The 16,441-nt window shown below is 55.0% G+C and overlaps 2 protein-coding genes across 2 annotated transcripts; one reads left to right on the forward strand and one right to left on the reverse strand.

Moving 5' to 3' along the window:
- The first annotated feature begins 384 nt into the window (after window positions 1–384).
- LOC117007172 (guanylyl cyclase-activating protein 1) lies at window positions 385–5,156 on the forward strand. The gene is made up of 4 exons (XM_033080122.1): window positions 385–582; window positions 3,135–3,284; window positions 3,752–3,842; window positions 4,993–5,156. Exons 1-4 carry the CDS (start codon window positions 385–387, stop codon window positions 5,151–5,153), a joined length of 600 nt encoding a protein of 199 aa, XP_032936013.1. The 3' UTR covers window positions 5,154–5,156.
- A 4,667-nt stretch (window positions 5,157–9,823) lies between these two features.
- GUCA1B (guanylate cyclase activator 1B) lies at window positions 9,824–16,315 on the reverse strand. The gene is made up of 4 exons (XM_033080124.1): window positions 15,936–16,315; window positions 14,658–14,807; window positions 11,923–12,037; window positions 9,824–10,498 (listed from the first exon to the last, which is right to left on the reverse strand). The coding sequence occupies exons 1-4, from the start codon at window positions 16,137–16,139 to the stop codon at window positions 10,371–10,373; spliced, it is 597 nt and encodes a 198-aa protein (XP_032936015.1). The 5' UTR covers window positions 16,140–16,315; the 3' UTR covers window positions 9,824–10,370.
- Between the last annotated feature and the right edge of the window lie 126 nt (window positions 16,316–16,441).

The following is a 16,441-nucleotide window of genomic DNA, read 5'->3' on the forward strand; positions in this document are numbered from 1 at the left end:
AATTCCACCCTCCTAATCTCCTGCTGGGCCTGTAATCTGCAAGACTTCCCCATTTTACCTCTTTTCTATTTTAACCCTGAACTCTTAATGCCTGGCAGGAGCCCACCACCCCCACGCCAGCCCCATTGGCTGGGCAGGGATTTGCTGGGTACTTAAATGTCACCTTCCCCTGCAAAGAGGGTTTTGTGCTCTTGGGTTTTCCCTGGAAGAGGAGTCTCCATCACCACTGGGATCTGTACAGCACCAGGAACTTTGGGTTTTCCTGATGACCCCTGCAGTGCCTGGACTTTGAAGGCAAGAAGCAGAATTGTGACTTTTTTTTAATTCCTAAATTTCCCAAAATCTCAGTTTTTGGCTGCAAAGGGACCAGCACTTGGAGTGGAGATGGGGAACATGGACGGGAAAACCGTGGAGGAGCTGAGCACCACCGAGTGCCACCAGTGGTACAAGAAGTTCATGACAGAGTGTCCTTCTGGCCAGCTCACCCTCTACGAGTTCAAACAGTTCTTTGGCTTGAAAAACCTGAGCCCAGCAGCGAACAAATACGTTGAGCAAATGTTTGAGACGTTTGACTTCAATAAGGTAAATATTGTCCTTCCCAGGGCCGTGCTCTGGGATCCCCTGGGCTGGGGCTGGGTGGGTGCGAGGGACAAACTGCTCTGGGTGTGCACAGCCTGATTTACTCATAGCTTGTAGAATCCGTTCTGGAAGGTGAAACAGGCCAGCAACAGCTCCTCACCCACTGCCTGCTCTGCAGGGACACACAGACTTCTCCCAGAACTGATATTTTCCTTTTACAACAGAGGGGTTTTATCTGGCAGTCTGTGATCCCTTCAAAATGAAGTGCCCTTTAATCCTCAAACTCTGGATGTTGTGACAGTCCCTGTGAGGACAAGGGCTGCATTCATGCAGGACACTGAGGGCTGCTGGCATTGTTTGGAACTGTAAATGGATTGCCCTGGGATTGATTTTATTCCACGGGATCAGGAGCTCCCTGTGGAGAGGCTCTGCAGCCCAGGCTGTGGCTGAGCCAGACCCCAGAGAGGGGCAGGACTGGAGCAGGGATTTGGGAATGCAGCCCCAGAGCAGGGATTTGGGAATGCAGCCCCAGAGCAGAGATTTGGGAATGCAGCCCAGGGATTTGGGAATGCAGCCCCAGAGCAGGGATTTGGGAACACAGCCCCAGAGCAGGGATTTGGGAACACAGCCCCAGAGCAGGGATTTGGGAACACAGCCCCAGAGCAGGGATTTGGGAATGCTGCAGCCCCAGAGCAGGGATTTGGGAATGCTGCTCCCCCAGAGCAGAAATTTGGGAACACAGCCCCAGAGCAGGGATTTGGGAATGCAGCCCCAGAGCAGGGATTTGGGAACACAGCCCCAGAGCAGAAATTTGGGAATGCTCCCCCAGCTCAGGAGCTCTGCCAGGACAGCAGATGGATGCTGTGTCCCCAACAGGAAGCTGCATCTCCTCTTCTTGCAGATGACCTGGGATTGCCCCTCCTGGGAGATGAGGAATCTATTTTATGGCGACCCAAAGGGCTTAGAGACATTAATCCCATTGACAAAAATGCAAATCAGGCCCTAAATCCCTCAGGTGTTTGGTTTGTGCCCTGGCCTTTCCCTTGCTCCCTGCCCCGTTTGAACTCATGCCTGGGGAGGGAATTGATGCACAGGAAATCCTGCTGGGGACGGGGCTTAGCAGCTCTGTGTCCCTAATCTGCTCCTGCAGCAGCGGGATAAAGCAGATGATCTCCTCTGGAACCTGCCTGTGCTCATTGACAAAACCCTGGCTTATGCTCTGGGAATCATGGAATCACTGAGGCTGGGAAGGGCTCTGAGATGACTGAGCTCACTCTGAGCCAGCCTGGCAGTGGGAATCACCGAGGCTGGGAAGGGCTCTAGGATGATTGAGCCCACTCTGAGCCAGCCTGGCAGTGGGAATCATGGAATCACTGAGGCTGGGAAGGGCCCTGAGATGATTGAGCCCACTCTGAGCCAGCCTGGCAGTGGGAATCATGGAATCACTGAGGCTGGGAAGGGCCCTGAGATGATTGAGCCCACTCTGAGCCAGCCTGGCAGTGGGAATCATGGAATCACTGAGGCTGGGAAGGGCTCTAGGATGATTGAACCCACTCTGAGCCAGCCTGGCAGTGGGAATCATGGAATCACTGAGGCTGGGAAGGGCCCTAGGATGATTGAACCCACTCTGAGCCAGCCTGGCAGTGGGAATCATGGAATCACTGAGGCTGGGAAGGGCTCTAAGATGATTGAGCCCACTCTGAGCCCACTCTGAGCCAGCCCTGCTGAGCCAGCCCTGCTGAGCCAGCCCTGCTGAGCCAGCCCTGCCTGTTCCCCACCAGCCGTCCCCAGTGCCACAAACCAGGATCCATTTCCCTTCTGAGCACCCCAGGAAGGCTCTGCTGGCCAGGAGGTGTCTCAGCCCCTTCTGTGGGCACCGTGGGCAGTGTCTGGTGCCCTGTGAGCTCCTGCAGTGCTGCCACCACCCTGGGTGCAGCTGGCACCTCAAACACCGTGGTGTGAGCTGGGGTGGGCAAACAGCCGCCAGCAAAGTCAGAGATAAAAGTGTTTGTGCTCCCAGAAATGGCACAGGGACAGAGGAACCTTCCCAGTCCGAGGTGTCAGCAGTGCTGGGTGACTCCTGAGCTGACTCCTCTCCTGGAAGTGAGACCCCCTGGCAGGAGAGAGGAGCTGGAGGTGTGGGCAGGCTGGATGAGGTTGGGTGATTTATCAGGGCTCACCTGCACAAACCTCTCTGGCCTCTGAATTGCCACTGCTTTGGGCTGGTAATTAATGCCTGGCATGTTAATTCCCTGAGCACAGGCCAGTTCTCAGTCCCCAGGCCAGACCCACTCACCCAACATGTCCCAGCCCAGGGCTGGACCTGATGATCCTGGAGGTCTTTCCCAGCCTCTATGATTTTGTCATTCTGTGATTCTACAGCATTTTTGCACAGCTCAAGGTGGAACCTTGGCTTCAACCACTGCACTCCACCAGCCCCTGGTCTCAGGGTGGGGACACCAGTTCCAGGGGGACTCCCAAAAATGACCAAGAAAATCCTTTACTGCCTGACTCTGCTTTTAATCTCACCTTAGCTTCTAACCTTCTGCTTTCAGGATGGCTACATAGATTTCATGGAGTATGTGGCAGCTCTGAGCCTGGTGCTGAAGGGGAAGGTGGACCAGAAGCTCAGGTGGTATTTCAAGCTCTACGATGTGGATGGGAACGGCTGCATCGACCGGGCTGAGCTGCTGAACATCATCAAGGTGAGTGGGCTCAGCTCTCCCACAGATGGGCAGGGAGCAGGGGCTGGCACAGGAGCTGCCAGCCCAGGGTTTGATCAGCAGACAGTGCCCAAACCTGCTGCCTGTCCTCTGCCTGTCCTCCCTCTGCTTCCCATACCCCAACAGCCCCTCCTGGCAGGTTCTTTAACCCTCTTCTCTGAAACTGGGGCCCAGATAAACACTTGAATTTAATCTAAGGGTTTTCAGAGGTGAATGGCTTCTGGCTTATCCCAGCATGCCCACTAAATCTCATAAAGCACCGCTCGCCTTTTTGGGTTATTTTAATCTCCAGTTTTCCAGACAGGACTTACTCCTTTCGAAGCTTAACTGCCTGAAAACCAGTTTTAGCCCTGAAAAAGGGTTTGGCCTCTCATATTTGGCCCCTTGTTGTGGTGCACACACAAGCCTGCAGAGCCCTCAGTGATTGCTGTGCCCCTCGCTCCCCCCAGGCCATCCGATCCATCAACCGCTGCAACGAGAAGATGACGGCAGAGGAGTTCACGGACATGGTGTTCGACAAAATCGACATCAACGGGGATGGTGAGCGCTCCCTCGGGCAGTGCCACTGCTCCTGCTCCCCCTCCCTGCCCCCCAGCTGCCAGGGCAGCTCCCAAAGCACCAGGACAGGGAGAGCTGCAGGGCTGACCCAGGCAAGGCTGAGCTCCCATCCCAGAGGGGACACTGCCCCCAGCCCCCGGGTGGGGTCTGTGCTGGGCTTTGGGCACAATTCCAGTGCTGAGAGCCCCAGTGTCAGTGCTGGGAGCCCAGTTCCAGGGCTGAGAGCCCAGTTTCAGTGCTGGGAGCCCAGTTTCAGTGCTGAGAGCCCAGTTCCAGTGCTGGGAGCCCAGTTTCAGTGCTGAGAGCCCAGTTCCAGCCCAGTGTCAGTGCTGACAGCCCAGTTTCCATGCTGAGAGCCCAGTTTCAGCCCAGTTCCAGTGCTGTGAGCCCTGTTTCAGCCCAGTTTCAGCCCAGTTCCAGTGCTGACAGCCCAGTTCCAGCCCATTTCCAATGCTGAGAGCCCAGTTTCAGCCCAGTTCCAGCCCAGTTCCAATGCTGACAGCCCAGTTCCAGCCCAGTTTCAGCCCAGTTCCAATGCTGACAGCCCAGTTTCAGCCCAGTTTCCATGCTGAGAGTCCAGTTTCAGCCCAGTTCCAGTGCTGACAGCCCAGTTCCAGCCCAGTTTCCATGCTGACAGCCCAGTTCCAGCCCAGTTCCAGCCCAGCTCCAGTGCTGAGTGCCCAGTTTCAGCCCAGTTTCCATGCTGAGAGCCCAGTTCCAGCCCAGTTTCAGCCCAGTTCCAGCCCAGTTTCAGCCCAGTTCCAATGCTGACAGCCCAGTTCCAGCCCAGTTTCCATGCTGACAGCCCAGTTCCAGCCCAGTTTCCATGCTGACAGCCCAGTTCCAGCCCAGTTCCAGCCCAGTTTCCATGCTGACAGCCCAGTTCCAGCCCAGTTCCAGCCCAGTTCCAATGCTGACAGCCCAGTCTCAGCCCAGTTTCAGCCCAGTTCCAGCCCAGTTCCAATGCTGAGAGCCCAGTTCCAGCCCAGTTCCAGCCCAGTTCCAGTGCTGACAGCCCAGTTTCAGCCCAGTTCCAGCCCAGTTTCAGCCCAGTTCCAGCCCAGTCCAGGCTCTGTGCAGCCCCAGACCAGCACGGCTGGGCTCTGACACACGCTGTGGATGTGCCCTGCAGGGGAGCTGTCCCTGGAGGAGTTCATGGAGGGCGTGCAGAAGGACGAGATGCTGCTGGAGATCCTGACCCGCAGCCTGGACCTGACCCACATCGTGCGGCTGATCCAGAACGACGGCAAGAACCCGCACGAGGCGGGCCAGGACAGCCAGGACCCCCAGTAACCCCCGGGACGCTTCCTGTGGCCTCCCCCTGGCACTGTCACCGGGCTGGCGGACAGACTGACAGACTGACAGACTGACAGACTGACAGACACCCTCTGTCTGTCACACAAGGGCCGGGCTGTGCCAGGAGAGGCCCCAGCGAGGAGGGGGTGCAGAGCTGGGCTCATCTCTCACAGAGCTGGTGTGGCCTCGCTGCTGAGCTCACACAGGGGACACCGGTGCTGCCTGGGCAGGCAGAGCCTGGGCAGGGCCAGGACACACCGAGAAACCCCCAAAATTCCCACCAAGGCCATGGCAAACCTCAGCGGGGTCCAACCCTGGGTCCTGGAAAAGCAGATCCAAATCTTCTCCTTCCACTTGTGTTTCCAGAGCCAAGGGTCAGTTCTGGTCACTCCTTCCTTCATTTGTTATAATTTGCTCAGCAGTGATTAGTGATAATTGAGTTAGAGCATCCATGAGCTAGAAAAAGGGGAGGGGTGAATGCAGTGGCTTTTCTCTGTTTAAAAGCGTTAAAAACATCGAATGGTGCCTTTTTTAACAACCCCCTGGACTGGAAGGAAATGTTCCTCCCTGGAGCATCGGGAAGGAAGGGAGTGCTTCCAGAGGAGCAGAATCAGCAGTGCAATAACCTGGGAGGGAGAAGCGCTGTGGGACTGTTCCTGCACGTTTTCCACCTGGAGAAGGAGCAGCAGGAGGTTCTGTGTGTGGGTTTGGAGGGGTGAGACTGAGCTCAGAGCACCCAGGGTACCTGAGGATGCTGAGCCCATCCCTGCAGGTGGGAGCAGGGCAGTGCCCCTGGAGCTCAGGGCTCCTCTGCAGCCCCTGGGCATGGGGGCAGCGCTGCCAGGACCCCAAAGAGCGCTCGGGGGGCTGCCAGAGCCTCACCCCAAACACTCCTGCAGGGAAGTTCCTCACCCACGGGAGCAGTCCCGGGCACGGTGAAGCAACACAGGACACCAGGAAGGATTCCTTGCCCAGCTGAGAGTTTTGTTATTTAGCACTGGGTGTTTGCAATCCACAAGCAGCTTCCTGGCTGTTTTTCCTGGGTGTCTTTTTCATTTGACAGAGTTTTATCTGGAAGATTTTGCACTTCCATTCCTAAGGTGAACTAATAAAGATGTTTTACAATATGACTTCAGGTCGTGCTTTTCTCTCTTCCAATCAATCTGTTTGCAGCAGGACAGATTGAGTGGCTCACACAGGGACAGAAACTGCTGCTCTGGGGTTTTTCTCGGGCTCACAAACCACAGCACCCTGCACAGGAGCCCTCGATGTGCACCCACAGCCCTCAGGAGGGAGCAGCTGCAACCCCTGGGCTGAGCTGTTACTCAGAGTGTAACTCTCCTTCTGGCAGCAACGCCAACTCCCCCGCAGATGACCAGCACAGAGCTCAGCCTTTGGCTCTGCCCCAGCACGAGGAGGGAGCTGAGCTCAGCGTGGCCTTTCTGAGCACCCTCCCTGGGCACAGACACGGCCAGGGCCACCCGAGCGTCCCTCGGCCTCTCTCTGCACCCGAGGAGACGCCAGAAGCAGCTTAGACCAGCCAGGTTTCTGTTTAGAAAGACAAAGTTATTCTAAAATAAAATAAATCCCAAAATCCCAAAATCCCAAAATCCCAAACTCCCAAAATCCCAAAATCCCAAAATCCCAAAATCCCATCCCATCCCATGCCATCCCATCCCATGCCATCCCATCCCATCCCATCCCATGCCATCCCATCCCATGCCATCCCATCCCATCCCATCCCATCCCATCCCATCCCATCCCATCCCATCCCATCCCATCCCATCCCATCCCATCCCGTCCGTTCCCATCCGATTCCGTTCCGGTTTTTGGGACCCCCCCGGTTCCCACCGTGTCCGCCCGTCCCGCAGCGCCCCCTGCCGGCCGCGCGGGGAGCAGCGGGAGCGCCCCGGGACCCCAAAACAGCCCCGGGACCCCAAATCTGAGCGGGACCCCAAAACAGCCCCGGGACCCCAGAACAGCCCCGGGACCCCAAAACAGCCCCGGAACCCCAAAACAGCCCCGGGACCCCAAAACAGCCCCGGGACCCCAAACCCAAACAGGACCACAAAACAGCCCCGAGACCCTAAAACAGCCCCGGGACCCCAAACCCGAAAAGGACCCCAAAACAGCCCCGGGACCCCAAACCCGAACAGGTCCCCAAAACAGCCCTGGAACCCCAAACCTGAGCAGGTCCCCAAAACAGCCCCGGGACCCCAAAACAGCGCCAGGACCCCAGACCCGAACAGGTCCCCAAAACAGGAAAGAAAGAAAGGAAAATAAAGGAGGAAAGGGAGGAAAAGAAGGAAAGGGAGCGAAGAAAGGGAAGGAATTTTGCCAGGGCAGAGGAGCTGTGAGAGAAGCCCTGGAGTACGGGCAGTGCCTGCAGTGGCTCAGGACACTCTGCCGGACCAGGGGACGGGCTCAGGACACTCTGATGGACCAGGGGACGGGCTCAGGACACTCTGCCGGACCAGGGGAAGGGCTCAGGACACTCTGCCGGACCAGGGGACGGGCTCAGGACACTCTGCCGGACCAGGGGACGGGCTCAGGTCACTCTGCCGGACCAGGGGATGGGCTCAGGTCACTCTGCCGGACCAGGGGACGGGCTCAGGACACTCTGCCGGACCAGGGGACGGGCTCAGGACACTCTGCCGGACCAGGGGACGCTCCCAATGGAACCTGCCCACAGGGAATGCCCTGGACACAAACCCTGCCCTGGGCAGCCCAGAGCTGAGCTGCACACAGAGCTCTGCAGGGATCCTCTCTCCTCCAGCCTCCCACTCCTGCTGCCCTTTCCCAGGGATGCCTCTCCCAGAGCAGTTTAGGATGTGGTGCCTCCTCCTGTTCCCTCTTCCCTCAAACAACATCCTCAGCTCTGGATTTCCAGCCCCACCATCCCACCCTGCCCGCTGCAGGGCCACCAAACCCGGAGCAGATGGTAGCCCAGAAAAGTCACAGGGCATTTGCCTCTCCCAACCACCCTGTTTCCCAGTTTAGAGCAGGCAGAAATCGGATCAGGCAAATCCAATTGGAGCTGGGCCCTAAGTCTGGAAAATGGATTATGCAGAGAGCCTGACATCAACAGCCTGCTGAGAGTGTTGGGGTTTGGGAGGAGATCAGGGTGTTTATACCCAGGGCCTTAAAATAGCGCTCAGGCCAAAGCAGCTCGCCATTTCTTGGCCAAAGATTACACAATTGATAAGAGGAACGATTTTCCACGGGTGCTGCCAGCTCTGACACAAACTCATCCCCTGCACCTCCATCCTCACCTGCCCAGGCCATGGAACCCCCTGAGCCAGCCCTGGCAGGGTCACAGTGGGGACATCTGACTGCAGCACCCAGCTCCATTTTCAGCTCCTGTTTCCAGCTCCTTTGAGAAACATTGGGTTTTTTAATGATAATTTCATTTTATCATGCTTTTTGCTGCCATCACACGGAAGTTGAACAGAAGAGGCTCCTTCCCTGCCCTGCCTCTGCCACAGCATCGTCATCCTGCCTTATCTGTGTCTTACCCAGCTGTGCCACCAGCTCCTCCCCTAAATCCAACAGATCACACTCACAGGCTGCAGCTCCAGTCAGGTCTTACACAGGTCTTCACCTAATTAGCAAACAAATACTATGAAACAATTTTTTAAAATAAATATTTCTTTATTCAATTCGTGTTTTACAAAACTTCTGCCAACATCTGTACAAGTGTTCACCAGGGGAGGGCTGCTGGCCTGGGGGTCCCCAGACAGCCCCTGCAGAGCCTGGGGGAGCAGAATTGGAGAATTTGAAGCATTTCAGTGAACCAGCAAAGTGTAATTCTATTAACTAAACAACCTCTGAATCCCTGCAAGCAGCAGGATGTGTTACTGTGGTTGAGATGCTGAAATGCAAGGAATTCTCAGAGATTTGTATCCTGCAATGAAAACATTTTCCCACAAGCTGGAAGATCGATAGAAGTGAATGTTTTCATCCAGGCTCTCGAGTCAGAAGTCAAATTTTTCTTTCAGATCTTGTGCTGATAAACTATCGACTAGAGAGAGCTTTGAGCAGCTGCCTGAGAGCAGCAGAAAGCACAGGTCTAATCAGCTCTGATAAGTCAGCACACCACAAACTGCTCAGTATTTACAGAGAACTCATAGAAAAGCTATTTCAGAGTGGAAATGTAGCACTGATTGTGTCTAATCCTGAACACTTCCCCATGGAATTTAAACACTGGGTAAACTGACAACACCACAAACCAGCAAACTAATCAGCTAATGACACTTACTACAGTCCTAATTAAAGGCCACAAAAAAGGGGTTGTAAATCTTTCCATTGGTATGACCTGGCCCACTGATCCCATGGGAAAATTGAAATGGAACAGACAAACTCATGTTATTTTCCTAGGGAGTTTTTTCTTGTAAATGAACCAGTAAATCCAATAGAGGTGAACCAAAATATTGATTCAACTCAGATTTTTTTCCCACATACATCTATGTAGAAACATGGGTTAGAACAGCAGAGCTCAGCCTGCAGCTTGTGTAAGTTTTGTGTATGTAGTCTGGGGCTAAATTAAGTCCAGTGTAAAACTGGAATTTTTGTCACCTTTTCCACTTTTCAAGGCCAGTTTGGACAGGGCTTGGAGCAGCCTGATGTGGCATCTCTGCCCAGGGCAGGGGGTTGGAAATTGAGGAGTTTTAAATTGAAATTTTAAGATCCCTCCCAACCCCAACCATCCATGATTTACCATTCTGTGGCCCTGCCCATGGAGCAGCACGAATCTCTCATTGCAGAGACACTTCCAAGCAGAACTCTGCTCTTCCCCATCTCTGCTCCCACACCAAGCTTTTCCCAGTGCAGTGGAAATCCTGGAGCTCCCAGAGCAGGAGAAGCTGTTCCAGAGTGATGTTTCTGTACGAACCAGGGGCTCAGAGGGGGCAGAGTGCCAGCCCCAGCCCCTGCTCAGGATCTGCTGCAGGAAGCCACAGAAGTTGTTCCTTGGGGTGTAACCAAAAAGCAGAGCTGGCAAACACAGCGTTGTGTACACAGCAAGGTTATTCATGGGCCAGAAATAGTCCCTGGGTACCAGCAGTGCTCAGCACGTGGGTTTTACATCCAGACCCGGCTCCTGAGAGCTCTCCAGGGCTCATCTGGATGCTGAGATCGAATTAAAAAGGAAAGTCACTACCAGGCTACACTTGGGAGTCAGCATCGGGATTTCAGCTGTGTCAAAGCCGGGTTTTCTCAGAACAAAGCACTCTTTCTCCTCTGCTCCGAGATCCATCCCCCGGGGTTCACATCCATCTGCAACATCTTCATCACCCACTTGTCCTTCCTGGCTCCATCAATGAACTCGTCAAGGGACAGCTGCCCTGTGGGGAGACAGGGACACGGTGGGCAGCAGAGCAGAGAGCAGGGGGCAGGAGGAGGCTGGGGGGATTCCATTTGTGTGTCAGATAAAACCTGAATGTGGCACAACCCCACAATTCCATTTGTGTGTCAGATAAAACCTGAATGTGGCACAACCCCACAATTCCATTTGTGTGTCAGATACAACCTGAATCTGACACAACTCCACAATTCCATCTATGTGTGACTCTAAAACAACCCCACAATTCCTTCTGTGTGTCAGATTAAACCTGAATGTGGCACAACCTCACAGTTCCATCTGTGTGTGACTCTAAAACAACCCCACCATTCCATTTGTGTGTCAGATAAAACCTGAATGCGGCACAGCCCCACAACTCCATCCCTGTGTCAGATACAACCTGAATCTGTCACAATCTCACAATTCCATCCATGTGTGGATCAGACACAACCTCACAATTCCATCCCTGTGTCAGGTAAAATGTGAATCTGACACAACCCCACAACTCCATCTCTGTGTCAGATAAAACCTGAATCTGACACAACCTCACAATTCTATCTGTGTGTGAATATGACACAACCACACAGTTCCATCCTGTGTCAGATAAAACCTGAATGTGGCACAACCCCACAATTCCTTCTGTGTGTCAGATAAAACCTGAATCTGACATAACCTCACAATTCCATCCCTGTGTGAATCTGACACAACCTCACAATTCCATCCCTGTGTCAGGTAAAATGTGAATCTGACACAACCCCACAGTTCCATCCCTGTGTCAGATACAACCTGAATCTGGCACGGCCCCACAGTTCTATCCGTGTGTGAATCTGATGGAACCTCACAATTCCATCCCTGTATCAGGTAAAACCCAAATCTGGCACGATCTCTGCCGGGCTGTCCCCACCCGGGCTGTCCCCTGGGCTGTCCCCTCCTGGGCTGTCCCCACCTGGGCTGTCCCCTCCTGGGCTGTCCCCACCTGGGCTGTCCCCACCTGGGCTGTCCCCTGGGCTGTCCCCACCTGCCCCGTCCCAGCCAGAGCTCTGGGTGCTGCAGGGGCTCTCCAGGCTCCTCCTCAGGTCCTGCAAGCCCCAGTCTGACTGGAACCAGCGTCTTTACTCAGCCCTTTGTGCTGGGACTGGCACCTGCCCTGGGGCTGTCACAGGATGGGATTGAGTGACACCAAAATCCAGCCCAGCACTGACTCCTGTATTTTACATTAAAACAACAACGAGAAAGGTTTCACCCTGCACCCAGGACACTCTTGGACAGAGCAGCACCAAACCCAGCTGTCCCTTGTGCGTGACACAGCAGAGCTCTCTGCACAGGCAGGATCAAAGCTCAGCTCAGGTGAGCTCAGCAGGCAGGATCAAAGCTCAGCTCAGGTGAGCTCAGCAGGCAGCAGCTCAGCCTGTGCCCCCCAGCACTCACCATCCCCGTTCTCATCCACCAGCTGGAAAATCCTCTCCACCACCTCCTCTGGGGTCAGCAGCGGGGGCCTCTCCTCCACCTCGGACCAGCACACCTTCTTCAGCCTGTAGATAGACTGAAAGGGGCTCACACATTAGGAGAGGGGCTGCACAATGAAAAGCAGTGAACTCTGCCATCCCAGCACTGTGAAGGTCTTTTTCAAAGGCTGGGGTTTAACTTTTCTGGAAGGATCTGCCCCTCAAGAGCCTCAGATCTGCAGTGGAACCTCTGACCTCATCCCTGCACTGGCTGCACATTAATTACCTCATTTGCTCTGGGAAGCTGCTGCCCTCCTGCTCCCCTTGCACACATTGGTCAGACCTCAGGGCTCCTTTGCAAAGAACAAAGCCAGAGTTTCACAGATGGGAAAAATCAAAGGCCTTGAGTGATTTTTTGCTCACATCCAAGGCCAGGCCCATCTGGACTAGCCCAGCCCTCTCTCTGGGCAAGTTGTGTGCAGGCTGCAGATCAAGCCTGGCTTAGCAATAATTCTGACCCACAGCTTCTGCTCCCCTCTGCCTCAGGAAAGGGTCAGGCTTTATCTGCTCCTCCCCTGGCAGCACCTTTGTTACCTTTAGTGCTTAGGCTGAAGGGTTTTGTCTGAACTCTTCCCAGAGAGAGGATTAGCAGTGGCCTCAACAGTTCTGGGCAATTCTTGGCTGACCTCAAACCGTGAGGAGCATGGCCCAGACAGGCTGCCCTGCTTCCCCACCTGCTGCTGCAGGTGTCCAGCTGCTCACCTGCCCAGCCACACCTCCCTGCTGCCCATGGGGACAATTCCTGCCCTTCCCTGGGCTGCTCAGGGGGGGATGAGCCGTGGTTCTCAGCCCCCTGAGCTCTGCTGGGCAGGGAACTTGCAGCCACCAGGATACTTCAGATCAGAGCACGGGTACTTGTGCCTGGCTGTCTGCTCAGCCCCACAGCCCTCCAGGCTGGAAAAGCCCTTCAGGATGAGCCCAGCCATTCCCCAGCACTGCCAAGGCCACCCCAAGCCCCTGGCCCCAAATGCCACATCCACACAGCTTTTATAAAGCTTTTATAAAGCTTTTATACATCCCCTGCAGGGATGGAGGTGCTGGTGTCAGGGCTGGACAGCCCTTCCAGAGAGGAATTTGTCCTAATCATCATCTAAACCTCCCCTGGTGCAACCCAAGGTGATTTCCCCTTTTCTGTCTCTCAGGAGAGCAGAGCAGCTCCCACCCTGCCAATCCAACCCCAGAACTGTAACTGGTCAGTTCACCTTTAGAACTTCTCACTTAGATTGGACGCTGTTCTTTGTATAAACTTTTACTGGTTGTAGTTTGAATCCTCCCTGAATCTATAAATGTGACTGTCTGCCCTTTGTTCTGAGAGAATCCCTGCTTGACCACCCTTGGCATGAAATAAAGACTGGGCTCTTCTCCACCTCCCCACAGCCTTGGTTAAACGCAAGTGAGGACACAGCAGAGACACAGATAGCACCAGGACCAGCGAGGGCATGGGGTGAAAGTCTGCTGCCCAGCCAGCAGAGCCCCCAGACCCCAGAGGGCACAGCAGAGCCCCCAGAGCTGTGAGCACAGCAGAGCCCCCAGAGCTGTGGGCACAGCAGAGCCCAGAGAGCACAGCAGAGCCCCCAGAGCTGTGAGCACAGCAGAGCCCCCAGACCCTTGAGAGCACAGCAGAGCCCCCAGTGAGCACAGCAGAGCCCCCAGAGCTGTGAGCACAGCAGAGCCCCCAGAGCTGTGGGCACAGCAGAGCCCCCAGACCCCAGAGGGCACAGCAGAGCCCCCAGTGAGCACAGCAGAGCCCCCAGAGCTGTGAGCACAGCAGAGCCCCCAGACCCCAGAGGGCACAGCAGAGCCCAGAGGGCACAGCAGAGCCCCCAGACCCTTGTGAGCACAGCAGAGCCCAGAGGGCACAGCAGAGCCCCCAGACCCCAGAGGGCACAGCAGAGCCCCCAGACCCTTGTGAGCACAGCAGAGCCCCCAGACCCCAGAGAGCACAGCAGAGCCCAGAGGGCACAGCAGAGCCCCCAGACCCTTGTGAGCACAGCAGAGCCCCCAGTGAGCACAGCAGAGCCCCCAGAGCTGTGAGCACAGCAGAGCCCCCAGAGCTGTGAGCACAGCAGAGCCCCCAGACCCCAGAGGGCACAGCAGAGCCCCCAGAGCTGTGAGCACATCAGAGCCCCCAGACCCCAGAGGGCACAGCAGAGCCCCCAGACCCTTGTGAGCACAGCAGAGCCCCCAGACCCCAGAGGGCACAGCAGAGCCCCCAGACCCCACAGAGCACAGCAGAGCCCCCAGAGAGCACAGCAGAGCCCCCAGACCCTTGTGAGCACAGCAGAGCCCCCAGACCCCAGAGGGCACAGCAGAGCCCCCAGACCCTTGTGAGCACAACAGAGCCCAGAGAGCACAGCAGAGCCCCCAGAGCTGTGGGCACAGCAGAGCCCCCAGACCCAGAGGGCACAGCAGAGCCCCCAGACCCCAGTGAGCACAGCAGAGCCCCCAGACCCTTGTGAGCACAGCAGAGCCCCCAGACCCTTGTGAGCACAGCAGAGCCCCCAGCAGCTCCACACCCTCCCACCAAGGCCAGGCGTTCTCACTTCATCACCATCCACAGCAGCTTTGAAACCTGATTATCACAACGCCCAAACACCTCCTAACAGTTGCCAAAGAGCAGGGATTGCTTCAAAAAGGGATTGGGCAATGCCCACTTACCTCAACGATTTCCAGCAGCTCAGGTTTATCTATGCAGCCATTCCCATCCTTGTCATACACCTTGAACGTCCACCTCAGCTTGTGTTCCAGTTTGCCTCGTAAAACAAGATTCAAGGCAGCTACATATTCCAGAAAATCGATGGTGTTATCCTGTGGCAACAGAGAAGCAGCAGCTGGATGACACTTGGCTGGGTGGGAAGTTGGTAGGAAAGTGCTTTAGAGCTTCCAGAAAACTGGGTGACACTGCCAGGAGGAGAATGCAGGGGACAGGTGCTTGTTTGGCACTTTAGGGAAGGTTTGCAGCAGCTCAGGACAGCAGCAGGCACAGCCACACCCTGGGCTGGGCTCCTCCTTCCCCATCCTGCCATGCCCCAGCATCCTGAACCACGGTCTGTCCTCTTGGGAAAATCCTATCAATAAAAACGGGACTTCATCTTCTGTGCACACTTCCCTCTGCTATCTCTTCTCCACAGCTTTTGGGACCTGAACCTTTCATTTTTCGCAGGAATTTGTGTTTTTACAATCCTGAGACAAGCCTGGCCTGCCCACATCTTCCAGGGCCTTTGTAAATCCTCTCCCACAAACTGGCTTTTGCTGCCTCTTCAATGAGATTTTGACCCTGTTTTCAAAGGCAGCTTAAGGGAGATGAGTTGATCAGAGATGAACAACCTGAGTCCCCTTTTCCTGTACTGACACAAGGAACAAACATCCCCACAGCTGGAATGTGATCAAGAGCTTCAGGAAAAGAACTGAGCTTAGCCAGGGCTGTGCAGGAGCTGGCACAAAGCACAAACCCCACTTTCCCCAGGTGTCTCATGGCAAATACAGCAGAGGGAACCAAAACCAGAATGTCTGAATTGTTCAGCATTCCTTTGCTTTGGGAAAGCAAAGCTAAAATCGATGTTTTATTACAAACCACCTGCTCGTATTTGACACAGATGCTTCCTCCAGCACAGAACAAACCTGGGCAGGATTTCCCTGCACTGTAATTTCCCCTCTATCTCAACACAGAAATTTTTTTGCCATATGGGAGCCTTGGCTACCTGAGGGTCTCAAAGTGTGACTGCCTAAATTTCAACTTTTTAATGCACCCTTAAGGGGCACACTCTGACTTTGATTTAGGCAGAGATTGGAGGAGATAAATCCAGGCCAGCCTGGGTCCTGCTGCCCTCACGGGTCCCTCAGTCCCACCAAGGGTGGGCACAGCCCCAGCACCTCCCCACCGCACAAATTCAGAAATTAGGGCACAAATAACTGTGAAACCTTCTGAGCACTCACCCCATTCTTGTCAAAAGCCCTGAACATGTTCTCCACGTACTCTTCTGCCTCCTGGTTGTCCTGGACCCCGAAGAACCGCTTGAACTCGTGTTTGAAGAGGGTCCCACTGGGACATTCCACCACAAACTTCTTGTACCACTCCTGCAGCTCTGCAACATCCATCTCCACTTGCTCCCCTTCAGCATTGGTGAACTGCTGTCCCATTTTCCTCTGGAAAGCAGGATGAAAAACAGAAGGAAAAGAAGAAAACCCTGCCCAAGTCCTTTGCTCTTTTTCTTCTCGCTGTCCCGTGCCTTTCTCTGATGCTGGTGCTGTGTCTTGCTGTGTCACCTTCCCCTCTCTGTGCTTTATTCTCTTTTCCTCCTGCCCTGCCCAGCTCCTGGCAGCTCCGTGCTCTCCCCAGGAGATCTGAGAGTGGCTCCTGTGCCCCAGAGCACTGAGCACTGGGCACGGATAAAAATAACTAAAGATCATTAGGAGATTCCCACCCATGAGCCCCAGAGACC

The sequence above is a fragment of the Catharus ustulatus genome, chromosome 25, assembly GCF_009819885.2.
Source record: "Catharus ustulatus isolate bCatUst1 chromosome 25, bCatUst1.pri.v2, whole genome shotgun sequence".
In the NCBI taxonomy this organism is placed as follows: domain Eukaryota; kingdom Metazoa; phylum Chordata; class Aves; order Passeriformes; family Turdidae; genus Catharus; species Catharus ustulatus.

Coding starts and splice junctions, on each gene's coding strand:
- GUCA1B (XM_033080124.1), bottom strand. CDS start 16,139: ATGGGACAGCAGTTCACCAATGCTGAAGGGGAGCAAGTGGAGATGGAT. Junction 14,808..15,935: donor GGGCTTTTGACAAGAATGGG/GTGAGTGCTCAG, acceptor CTGTTGCCACAG/GATAACACCATCGATTTTCT. Junction 10,499..11,922: donor GGTGGATGAGAACGGGGATG/GTGAGTGCTGGG, acceptor GTCTCCCCACAG/GGCAGCTGTCCCTTGACGAG.
- LOC117007172 (XM_033080122.1), top strand. CDS start 385: ATGGGGAACATGGACGGGAAAACCGTGGAGGAGCTGAGCACCACCGAG. Junction 583..3,134: donor AGACGTTTGACTTCAATAAG/GTAAATATTGTC, acceptor TTCTGCTTTCAG/GATGGCTACATAGATTTCAT. Junction 3,285..3,751: donor AGCTGCTGAACATCATCAAG/GTGAGTGGGCTC, acceptor CGCTCCCCCCAG/GCCATCCGATCCATCAACCG.